The following is a 12,928-nucleotide window of genomic DNA, read 5'->3' as shown; positions in this document are numbered from 1 at the left end:
CCGATAGAGCTTTCTAGTCCAACTGATCTTTGATCGAATTTAATCGGTTTAGTCACAATTTTAGATTATCCTTCAAAGTGAAAAGGAGACACGATCGAACCGATCAAGCACGATCGAATCGATCAAACCGATCATACTATATGTTTATGTTCAATCAATGCGTTGTAAGTGTAAACCTAAGGTTAATCATTGAAAAGTTCAATATTAAGATCTTGTAAGTGATAGTAAGCTTCTAATTAACACAAAGTTCAATGGCAATTGCTTTGGAATTGAAAACATTCAATATATATACATATGTGTTTATGTTCAATCAATGTGTTGTAAGCGTAAGCATAAGGTTAATCATTGAAAAGTTCAATAGTAAGATCTTGTAAGTGATAGTAAGCTTCTAATTAACACAAAGTTCAATGGCAATTGCTTTGGAATTGAAAACATTGAATATATATATGTTTATGTTCAATCAATGCATTGTAAGTGTAAGCCTAAGGTTAATCATTGAAAAGTTCAATAGTAAGATCTTGTAAGTGATAGGAAGTTTCTAATTAACACAAAGTTCAATGGCAATTGCTTTGGAATTGAAAACATTGAATATATATATATATATTCAATGTTTATGTTCAATCAATTCTAATCCCAATGTTTGTCAATGGAAACTTCATGTATTCACAAGTTAATTTTCTTGTTTCATAAACTAATTCGATCCTTCCAATGGCTTGTTAGACTACAAGCCGTACATAATTGCTAGCAGCATAAAATAAATTGAGTAAGCGAAAACATTTTGATTAAAAGAATGTTTTTTGTTAGCTTCTTTGAATTTTTAATTATTTTTATATTTTTAGTTGTTATATTACACTGTATATAGCTTTAACAAAATTTTTATTTGTTATATTTTTAGTTGTTATATAGTTGTAACAAAATTTTTGATTGTTATATTATATTGTATATAGCTCTTGCAAAATTTTTATTTGTTACATTTTTAGTTGTTATATAGCTTTAACAAAATTTTTAGCTGTTATATTATATTGTATATAGCTTTAACAAGATTTTTAGTTGTTATATAGCTTTAACGAAATTTTGCCCAAGCACACAAAAATTGCTATTAGTAGCGCGGCAAATTGAAAAATTCAAGAGGCTTGACTAATTTACTTTGGCGTCATTAGTACCGCCTTTATTTCAGACATCTTCTCCCTCTCTTGTTGTCCTCTGCCTTTGTCCTCTCTCTCTGTTTCAAGCTCGCACCACCAATTTGAGTCAATTGCCGTCCATGAACTCGCACCCATTTGGGTAACTTGGTTGAGCTCGCACCAGGCAAATCCCTAATTCGGCTGTTGTGTTGGCTTGGTGGCAACAAATCAGAAATTAGGGCTTCAAAGCTTGGGTGGTGGGTGGAGTTCAGATCTTGAAGCTTGGGGAAACCGAGAAGTTAGGGATTCAAGCCATAGTTTGAGGTAATTTCAGTATTTTGTGTCTAATTTTGCATTGCATGGTAGACATGTTCTTGCATTGCATGGTAGATTTAGTTTTTAGGCTATTCGATTCCCATCTCTGACAAGCATCTTCTCCATTTCTGAGAAGCACATTTCTAGGTAGAGTGTTTGCTTTGGGGGGTGGTGGTGGTATATTCATTATCTGGAATTGCATGTGAAATTCATGGTGAAAAATCTAATTTTAATGGCTGGAGTTTTGAGTAGGAAATCGCATGACTGTCATAACACTTTCCAGCTTAACCGATGGAATTTCTTGGAGTTGAGTGGATATTTTGGTATAAAGTTTGCTGGAAAATGCTGGTTTTATACTTATTTTGTCTGTTATGAGCCTGTGGGTGTGATTTGTGGCTGGAACTGAAATTTAAAATGATTAAAAGTTGAAGGGAAAAGAAAACTGTGATAACCGAGAGTTGTTACTTGAGTTACAGCTTGTTATCTGAATTTTCTATGGAGAATTATGCTAGGATTGCATGGAATATGTTTATCTCTGATCTTATAGAATATTTACTTGCAAAACTAGTCGGATAATTACTCCCTGCATGTTGAGTTAGGAGGAGGAAAGTAAGGAAGTTAGGGGGGGGAGGAAAACAGTCTTGTACTTGACTGTTTAGCTACTGAAAATCTGCATTTAGCTGAGGACTGAATTACGGTTGCTTTTGCTGGAATTATGTGTTGAAGGTACATATTGTTTGATCCAGATTAAGCAAGGATAGAATAAATACTGAGTGCTTAGTGTTTTCATCCAATAAAAGATGAAATGTTAATGAAACTTAGGAGGTATATTGCTGGAATTTTGTTTGCTCGCTGAAGTGACAATGAGTTGGGTTTGATATGGTGTATTTGGAAACTCTAAGGCAATCTGGTATATAACATCTTGACCCTGTCATTCATGATTCATTTTAGTAAACTTGAGACCTGAAAAGCTAGTGAATTTTGAGAGAAATTAAACAACAAAGGTGAATAAAAGTTGAGTTGGCCGAGAAGGAAGAAATGAAAAGTTTAACCAGCTTTACTCTTTGAGTTGGGTTGGAAATGATTTAATCTTAGTTTATATATCTCACAAGACTTTAAGTTTGGTGTGTGTGTGTATTTGTTGGTAGAATACATTATCCTTAAATCCTTAAGCTGCAGAGGTTGAAACAACCCTCAATTATAACTACTTAAGTGCCTCAAATCCTTAAATTCAGAGTTTACCTACTCAGTTTTGTAGAAAAATTGGTATTAAAAAAAAAGAAAATTTACATATCTCAGATCATCGGCAACTTAGTTGCTGCACTGAATCGTATATTCCCCATTTGTTTCTCTATTCTGTTGACAGCTCCATAGTCTTCCCCTGGTTTATTCTTGAAGAATGCCATTTGTTACTTGTCATGCCAGTTTATTGTTTAAGTAGTACTTCTTTATAATAGCATTTGTAAGTTAAAGAAACTATAGGTAGAGTGTTTGCTCCAATAAATTTTAAACATTTACATTTGTCCCTTTCTTCACTCAAATATTATGCAGGTATGGCCCGTAGAGGTCGAAAATGTAAGCGCGCTGCAAATGGATTGAGAGATGAACCAATTGAGCAACCTCCCTCATGTCATGAAACAAGGCAGCAGCCTCCACTTGGAACAAGCCATGAAAATGTAATTGAACAAGTGCAAGGAGAAGCTGCTCGGGCACCTCAATCTGCAATTCAGAATTCTACATTGGGAATAATACATGAATCAGGTGACCAAGTCACTCAACAAGCTGATGGAGGTTCCAAGTCGCATGAGCACTGCCAGAACTCTCCAATTCAACAATCTCCACTTGGAACAAGGCATGAAGCAACTGAACAAAGTCCAAATCAGGACTCTCGAGGTCCACATTCCAGTGACACCACCTTCATGTCATGCAACTCGGACAATGCAGGTATTACTAACTGTTTTGAACCAATTCCAGAAGTGCATTTTGTTATGTTCATAACTTGCACATTTTTCTTATTTTATACAGGAAAAGAAACTACAAATGATTCAAGTGAAGTACATCAGAAAACCCGAGGCCCTACATTTATGAAAGAAATTTGGGGTCGGCCTAAGGAACTTCCACGGATTGAGATTAAACTCGATGACAATGGGATCCCAATAAGTGAGAAAACCTCTTTCTCTGAATTCTTGGGCAGTTTGGCTAGGAATGGTATGTATTGTCCAGTAGATGTTGAAACATGGCTTAAGATGCCAAGGAAACTTAAAATGGACATGTTAGAAGTGATAAAGGTAATGGTAGCTTTTGTATTATGTATGCTTTGTACAAAAATTACTGTGAAGTTGTGTTGATTTTCTTGTTGCTAACTACGTTTTAGGAAAGGTTTGCTTTGCCTATGGGACTGGAAGCTTGGACCTTAAGATCAATTGGCAAAAAATGGAGAAGCTGGAAGGCAGATTTAAAGGCTAACTATTTTGATCCTGCCGTGCCAAATGCTGAAGCTCGGTTTCAAAAGGACATAAGGGTACGGGAAGAGCAATGGATCAAACTTTGGGCTTATTGGAAAAGTGAAGAAGCAAAGGTACAAATCAGCTACAACATTCTTCATAAAGTTGTGTTTATTCAATGCTGTAATCTTGCTTTTGATTTTGAAATTTAGAAACTAAGTGAGAAGAACAAGAAAGCTAGAGGGGAGAAGAAGATGAACCACACAATCGGAAAAAAATCATTTGCTCATCTTCGGAACCACTTGGTGATACCTCATCAACTTTCTAGTTGCTAATTTTTTTTGCTCGTACATGTTTCATTATGTTAGCTTGTTTTTTAATTATATGCTAAATGCTAAAACTATAATTAAAACGATTCAATTTCTTATAGTCCAAACAGTTGGGAAGACCTCCTACTAGAGTAGAAATATTCAATAAGTTTTATACCCATGCCGATGGAACTCCATCAAGTACCATAGTTGCTGAGAATTTGGTAAGGATCCCAGAACACAAGCCTATCAATTCTACCATGGATGTTTTCAGACAGTCTTTTGCAATAACAAGTGTTTTCCTTTATTATGTAGGAAAAACTGACTGAGCTGAAAAATCAGCTTCCATCGGATTCGCAAGATCCAGTTGGTCGTGATGATATATTTGCCCAGGTGGTTGGGCAAGACAAACATGGTCATGTTCGCTTGTTTAGTGACGGTGTGAATCCAACGGACTTATGGGAAGACATTCCTAGTCGTAACACATACTACCGTATAAGTGTTCAACAACAGTCAACATTGGTCCGTTTGGAGGAAAGGCTTCAGCGACAAGATGATGAAATAGCCAGCTTGAAGAAAATGGTTTTAGTTCAACATGGAAGGGGCTCTCCAATTGACAGCCCAAGACATCCTTCATCATCATCTAACAATGTGTCAAGCCATGCTCCATCGCGAGCCACGTGACCTATTCGAGTAAGTATTTACAACTTCTAAACTTTTGCATTTGTAATCTGGAATTTGGCATGAGTTTGATTCTTGTACTTGTTGGATGTTTGCTAGGTAGGGAATATGGTTTCACTAAAAAGTTTGTTTGACCCAACAAAAATCGTGGCAAAGGGATATTTACGGAGTCTGAATCCATTGGATGAGGTCGGGGGACAAGCTCTTGGGCCAAACTGGTGTGAAATACAAATACAAGTTGCAATGACTCCACGTGAGCAATTGATTAGACCATATGGTTTACAACAAACGATTCAAGATGCACTTGGTGCACCAGTTGCTTGGCCTTGTCATTTGGTGAGATATGCACTTAAATACATTGCGAATTTTCTGGAATTTTAGTTCTAGTTATGATGATCTAATGATCCCCTTGGTCTTTGTGCACAGGTGGAACCAGCTGAAGAATGATGGGGACTTCGTGGTTATGCCTGAGGACTCTCAACAAAATGGAAAGTTTGGAAGCTATTTCTACTTCTTTCAACTTGTTAGGGATGAGAGTCTTTTAGTTTGTGCACAAGAAAGTCTTTCAAGTTATTGTAAATGACAATCTTTTGGTACTTGTTTGGAATTTTAGTACTTGCTTTTAGCACTTGTTTGCGATTTTAGTACTTGTTATCGACTTTTAATTCAATGAATTATATTTCAGTAGCGACTTCTTCTTTTACATTGCTATATGCATTCTGCTCTTTGGGATAAATTTACAAGTCCCTTGGGATTCTGGTTGATGGAATGTATAGCAGGGAGGACTAATTGCAGGTTGCTTCTATAAAAAAAAAAAAACAGAGAAAATTCTCCTGACAATTAAAAGTGTCAGCATAGCTTAAGATCCGAAATACACTAACAACAAATGGGCATGTCGTCCAACACATTGTAGATTCACATGGCTATGTGTCCTTAAAGCCATATATTAAGACAACTCAAGATGCCTTCATAAATTTGATATCCAACTGATTCCCTACTGATGTGCTACGCTATACAGACACTTTCTATTATCACAAAAAAAGGATTTTGTTGGCAGAGGTAAAGATATAGCAGCATGGTTTGCCTGACACATTTGAATGCTGCTAAAGATTTGAGGCTATCCCCACATTGGAAGGGACAACACTCGCCCTGGGTGTCAGGATAGAGAAAGTGTCAGGTTAGATATTATATACTGACACCTTTAAATGCCGCTAAAGGCCTTTTTTGTTGTAGTGTACTGGGAGATCTAGAATTTCGGAGGAACAATTGAAGAAAACTCTCACAGAAAGAGACCTAGGCACAATTCTCAAGAGAGAGAATTTTCAAATACTCTCACACGCGGGAGAGAGTCAACTTTGTGGTTTGCATAATAAATATTATTCGCTTGTTAGGGTACATGCATGATCTTGACATTATATTTAGTTCATTAATATGACATGCATGCATGTGATTTAATGACATATATGATAGGCTGAGAATTAATCTCAATGAATTTTATAACTTTTATCAGTTGGATGTTATACTGATTCAAGTATCTTTCATAAGTTCACTTAATGAATATAGAAGTTTTGCTGCTTCTATGAAAATTTGAGCTAATTTTCTAGAGCACTTTTAAACTGGATGAAGCACATATCCATGATGTGCTAACTTAACAAGCTTATTTAAAAATTTCTTGACCATCATATATGTGAAGTATTTACATAGTCTCAAGTAGTTATAATTTAAAGGTTAAGTCCATTCTGTCAAGTAGTATGAGAAGGCTGAAATAATAAATGAAGATTTAAAGGTATTGCTACTTTGTTAAGGTAACATGTTCATACTAGATGCCCAACTTTCTTTACTAGTATGAGTGGGATGTTGTTGAATATTTCAATAAAAATAAAAAGACATATATTTTCTAATTCAAGCCATTTAAGTTACAAATCTATTAAGAATTTTCAATTATAATTCTCTCCCATAAATGTGTAACTAAGGTCCACTAAAGTGTTACTTATGGAAATGTTTTATTAATTCAAATAATAATATTTTCTACCTTTATACAAAAAAATACTGCATTGCAACAAAAATTTTTGTGTTTATTCTATTTAATATCTGGAATTGTAAACCCTATTATTTCAACCTACACATGGAGGATTCTAAACAATTGTATCACATCATTTTTCTTAGGTCTCTTCTTCGTTCTATATTACTACCGCATTGGGTATTAATAAGGTATTGTGTAAAGCTGTGAGTTCAATTATTTGTATGGATTTAGTAGAAGCAACAAGATAAATTGAGAAATGTTTCAGATGCAACAAATCATTCATCTCACCAATTGTTGTCTAAAGGTGTATGAATCTACTCAAAAGAGTGACATAATCCGCATCTTCCCTAGCCTAATTACTCTCTTTTTCTTCCTTGCTAGTTGTTTGAGTTGCTTAAGTGCTCAAGAACCAAAATTTTGCACTATGAAAATTCTTGGCAGATATTTTAAGCTTTTAACGGAAAACAAAGTCCCCGCTATTTATTTATACAAAAATGCACAAATATAAGAATCTATAGAAGGTGTAGAGTAACACACTTGTAAACAACCTAACACATTTGTTCTTACATATCTTTACCTTGAATCAATTTTGTCAAGCCTTTCAAGTTTTGACTGCAAAACTTTGGAACAAAGATTCAACCTTCTGGGATGTTTTCCTAGTAGCTACCTGCTGTGTATCCTCCATCAACATGGATAACCTGACCAGTAATATATGATGCAACAGGAAGGTTGAGGAATGCCACCAGTGGTGAGACCTCATTTGGCTCTCCTAGTGGACGGAGAGGAGTCCGAGACATTATAGGCCTCATCTGTTGAGCAATGGTTTCATCATAGTCCTCCTGTAAGCGTTCATCAATTATATTAGTTAATATACGTATGGTGCCATTATCTTGAAGTGTTTCATTGATGTGTCTGTTCTTGTAAACTTATATACAGTTGATTTTGCTTTAATTCAATTTTTTTTTTTTTTTTTGCAAAAGGAATTTTGAAAGTTAAACGTAGCTGTTTTATAAAAGTTTAATCCTGTATACACTGTTATTAGCGGGTACGGATGGATACCACCTAATCTCAATTTTAATTTGAACTTCAACTCTTGTCCATATGTCATGCATTCATGTTTGCTGATATGTACATAGTAATATATACAAGTTTAATCTTTCAATAAATTAGTAATCTAAGGCCAACTTTGAAGTGCACAATTTTGCCCAACATTTTTATACTAATAAACTAACTTATATTGAGTTGAAAAAGATTCATATTGTTAAATTTTGATTGACCCTGTTTTAGACTTTTCAACCTTGTCGAAATTTAAGAGATTAATTTTTTGGAGAAGAACTAGCAAACATAGAAGAGATTTGGAATAGAAATATATTAGAAGTTAATAATCAACTTGTTAGTTTCGGAGGGAGAAGGAATTATAAGTAGGAGCTTATGAATTCAAAACTCCTCAACTGTCAAGAAAAAAAAAACTTACTAGTTTTGGGCGAGTGGTTCGCACTCCGTGTGGTGCAACAGTGTTGACGCGGATCTTGTCCTTCGCCCATTCACATGCCAAGTTCTTGCTTAGCTGATTGATTGCACCTGTAATTATAAAAATAACGTAACAACTTGAAAAGTATAATAAATTTGAAACTTCAAAAATTAGAAATTCTAAACTCAAATTCCTCTGTCCCTTTTCACTTCTAAAGTCTCATCCCCCTCTCCAATTGGAAAAATTTTTAAAACAAAAAAAAAAAAAGTAATGGGCTAAATTGCTCCTTGCACTGTTGATGTATTAGACTTGAGAAATTTTGAATTTCGATCTAGAAAAAAGGTTCCAAAGCTTCTCTGTTTGCTATTTTGTTTAATTTTTTTTTGTTGTAACGGCACATCTAACTTACCTAACCTACTTCTACTCCTGGGGGGAACCTACTCTATGGGGTGGCCCAACTGAGTCGGGAGAACTTGACGGGGACTGAACCACCATTAGACCAGACGGGTGCACCACACACCCGTATGGATTTAGAACAAATCTCATATTGAGGCACATTGATGGGAGGCAAGGTTTGAACCCTTGACCTCTCATCCAACAATTAATGTGGTGGCCAACTCCTCTAGAGGGAGTTGGTTTGCTATTTTGTTTAATTGATTAATTGCGATTAGCACTTATAATTCGAATAAATTGTGGGTTGCATCAGGATCTAATCCAAAAAGTAATTATTTTTAGTATATCCTGAAATAAAAACTACTCATTAGGAAAATTTGTTGGAGTTAAATGAACACAGGAATGTTACTTTTCGCATCAATATGAATACTGAAAGTATTTCTGGAAAAAATCAAATTGGTTTACCCAATTGGTTCAATTTTAAGGTAGAAGGTTAGTGTTTTGCCCAATTGTTCATTAGATACTAGTAATTAAGGTGTACGTTACCTTTGACTCCATAAACCGAAGCACCTGGAAGTGAAGTGCTACCAGCCACAGATGAGATAAAAACTATACTTCCAGCTTCTGAAGCTTTCAGAAGCGGATATGCAAGTTGACACAAGTGGTAAGGACACTCAAGATTTGTTCCCAACACACGTGAAAAATCTTCGGCAGAAAGGTCTGTAGCTCTTCTCAAGATAACTGTTGCTGCATTGTTAACCTAAAGATTGAAACGTAGCGATAGAATGGTGAATGAATATGTAATGAACCAGGGATGAATTTGAAAATCAAAATTAATGTAGATCATATGGTAATGAATGCAAAGCTGATAATTATGGAGAATGTGTGTTGATAGTCTTGCTATTATCAAAATTACGACAAAGTACAAGTTTCCAATTCATCGTCTACATGAACATTTATTAAATCGTTCAAGTGGTTTTCCAAGATAGCTTTGAAAAGTGGTTACCCTCAAAATCCAATAGGGAGTACAGATGATGAATTGTGAAGACGGCATTCAGGGCATTAGAACTTGGATTTTGTACTTGATCAAAACTTGCAACATGGATGTCTTGAGAGTGCATCAAAACTTTCTCCTTGGACTCAAGTTCTGTCCAAGAGGGAAATAATGATGCAGGAGCATGTTAGCGAGGACAGAACGTTGTACTTTATCAAAACTTGCAACGTGGATGTCATGACAGTGCATCAAAACTTTCTCCTTGAACTCAAGTTCTTTCCAAGAGGGAAATAATGATGCAGGAGCATGTTAGCGAGGACAGAACGAGGAATGGACAGGGAGGAGCCACACTCCGACCCAACACACACACCCCCCCCCCCCCAACACAACAAAAAAAAACAAAAAAAGTTATTAAAAATTAGGATTTCCTCTCTTGAAAATTTAATAATATTTAAATGGGTTTTTTTATAAATTTAAATTTTTTCTGGGCAAAATTTGAAAATACTAAATAATATAAACATAACTTTAGATATGTTAAACCTTGCCCCCTCTAACTAAATTTTCTTGTTCCGTCTATGCATGTTAGTATTTGGAATTTGCGTGGTTGGTGCACAAGTACAAAAAAATGCCATAGTAACCCTTACATGTGGAAGAGGAACTTTTCAGTTTAGTATTTCCCCAAAATTAGCAAGAATGCAATACTTTTCTATAATCTTTGTCTTCGTATACCTGATGTATGTGAAGTGTGCCGATTCGAAAGGCGAATTGTTGTAAGCCTTTTATTAATGGTGGTAGCAGTGCAACAGATAACATTGAAGACGAAACAAATATAACCTTTTTTTTTAAAATTTCATTTTTACCTCAAAATTTTTTTTAAAGTGCTGTTTCTCCTCAAATTTTTGTTTAGAAATTATGTTAACCTTAGATTGAAGGGTGTTTTATTAATTTTAGGGTAATTTTATTTGAAAAGTTTGACTATTTGAGTTTAACCATTAAACCTACAGAAAAATCTAATGGTTTCACTTTGATTAAAACCACAAAGATCAAATTATGGGTTTTCAGGCTATAGGGAGCTAAACTATACATTCGCCAAATCATGGGGAGATTTTTTGCATTTTACCCAAGATAAAATTGATAGCTATACATTCATTTATGTTCTATGGATCTTTTCCGGTCATTAAGTTTGAAGAAAAGAAAAACTACTCTAGCCCCTTTTCTTAAGAGTAGGGGATATTTTGGGGAGTTGAAGAAAAGAAAAACTACTCATTGTAAGAGTATTTTGGGGATATTGAAGTGAATTTATTTCAAAACTAATAATTTTACTCCCTTTATTAAGAGTAGGGGAATTGTTGATTTTGTCTAGCTAAACAAGATGGGATGTCCCTGGTATTGTAAAATCAAGAGAGGTCAAAAATAAGAGGGGAGGTTAGTGTAATTTACTCAAAAACAAAAAAAAAAAAAAGAAACTTTTCTCTGGTAGTAGAATCCCTACTGCCCGAAAATTTGATCCCTATAATCCAAATAAAAGGTGGGCTTAAATTGGGGAAAAAAAATAATTTGAAAAGTGAAAAGTTGTTTTAAAAACACGTTAATACTTGTTAAATCAACTTTTCGTCTTTTAAGTTAATTTCAACAAATCAAAAAACAGGCGGAAGATTCTTAAAGGATCAATTGTGAACAGTACACGTTTAAAATAACCTATTCTTACCCGTTTCTTCTAGAAATTAGAAAACAAGTCATGCATGATTCTCAAAATTTTCAATTATAGAATTCATTTACAGCTGTGATTATGGTTACTTATCCTGCAAAATATCTGCAGTTCAGTACCTATTTGGGAAATTAACTCAAACCAATAAATCTCAAATATTTCACCCAAGAATTACTTTGGATGCAATTCAAATTCCGAATTTTTTTTCCATTTTCCCATTTATTAACTCATAATCAGACCTTGGTAACAAACTATCTGCAATTTGACAATTTAAAACCGACTTTTCAAGCAACTAAATATTATCCAATGGATGAAAATGAAAAATTTTATACTTACCAATATGTTCAGCTTCCCATTAAAGGTGGAAGAGACATTATTCATCAGTTCTTCTCTTTCTGTTCTTGATGACAAATCGCAAGTTGAGCCATATACTTTAAAGCCCTTTGCTCCCCATTCTTGCAGCCTTTCATCAAGGTCCTTTTGGTTCCTTGAACATGTGTATACTGTGGCCCCAAATCCTGCTAACTCTTCCACTATGGCATGCCTGAAATTTTGGGTCAAATAGTTAAAATGGGGTTATCCCATTTGAGCTTTCAAATCATTCTTTTGAAGAGTGCAGAATCACATTCTAAATGTGCCTCAAACCTAAGTTATTAGGGACATAATCGCACATATTTACGAGGAAACAAGGAGGAAGCAGGAATTTATGCTATGTTAAATTGGATATGAGAAAGACAAATGATTGTATTGAGTAGGTTTTTCTACTCGTTGAGAATAACATTTTTGTATAGATACACTTAAAAGTTGTCCAATTGATTCTTAACCTACCCTTTTGGAGGATTGAATGCAAATTAATAATGAAACAATTCACCAAGTTTTTGATGTAAGAATAAATACAGGAACAAGATCTGTAGAAACTTGCTTACCCAATGCCTCTGGTGCCACCAGTAACAAGGGCAGTCATGCCATTGAGAGACCATCTACCCTTCAACTGTTCACCAGCCATGCTTTCTTTGTCTTCCGAATGAGTTGAGAAAAATGCGAATTGGAAGAAATGGTGAGAGAGCTGCTAGTGTTAACCACTATTACAAAGATGCAAGGATGGCTGATAATTGTTTATGTAGGCTATTTATTAGTCCAAGAAAAGCACAACAATCATCGAAATCTAGAATACATCACAGTTTTGTAGTCAAGATAAAGGTCAGCAGTTGTGAACTTGCGATGGGTGGAACCAAACGGCGTAAATATTTGAACGGGGAAATGTGGTTTTGTTGACCAGGATTCCACTGAGGCTCATTGGGATTGCTTTTAATAGAAGATACAATTATTACAACAGGCGAAATAATAAATACAGTAATGGGCATGGCGGCACTGGATATTCTGATATTATTAAAAGAAGGTGAACTAAAGGATAATACAGTTTCAGTTTGAAGTTGAAAGGCTAATTGTTAAATGTCAACTCTAGAA

General features: G+C 34.9%; 1 protein-coding gene across 1 annotated transcript; it reads right to left on the bottom strand.

The window, feature by feature from the left end:
• Window positions 1–7,551: 7,551 nt before the first annotated feature.
• Window positions 7,552–12,467, bottom strand: LOC113771164 (tropinone reductase homolog). The gene is made up of 5 exons (XM_027315779.1): window positions 12,388–12,467; window positions 11,798–12,005; window positions 9,306–9,519; window positions 8,370–8,476; window positions 7,552–7,734 (listed from the first exon to the last, which is right to left on the bottom strand). Exons 1-5 carry the CDS (start codon window positions 12,465–12,467, stop codon window positions 7,552–7,554), a joined length of 792 nt encoding a protein of 263 aa, XP_027171580.1.
• Between the last annotated feature and the right edge of the window lie 461 nt (window positions 12,468–12,928).

The sequence above is a fragment of the Coffea eugenioides genome, chromosome 5, assembly GCF_003713205.1.
Source record: "Coffea eugenioides isolate CCC68of chromosome 5, Ceug_1.0, whole genome shotgun sequence".
Lineage (NCBI taxonomy): Eukaryota > Viridiplantae > Streptophyta > Magnoliopsida > Gentianales > Rubiaceae > Coffea > Coffea eugenioides.
This window is presented reverse-complemented; position numbering and strand designations above follow the sequence as displayed.

Excerpts from the sequence above, each read along its gene's own strand:
- LOC113771164 (XM_027315779.1), bottom strand. The coding sequence starts at position 12,467 with ATGGCTGGTGAACAGTTGAAGGGTAGATGGTCTCTCAATGGCATGACT. Across the intron at positions 12,006-12,387 it reads GGTGGCACCAGAGGCATTGG|GCATGCCATAGTGGAAGAGT; the intron begins GTAAGCAAGTTT and ends CCAAAATTTCAG. Across the intron at positions 7,735-8,369 it reads GAACCACTCGCCCAAAACTA|GAGGACTATGATGAAACCAT; the intron begins GTAAGTTTTTTT and ends GAACGCTTACAG.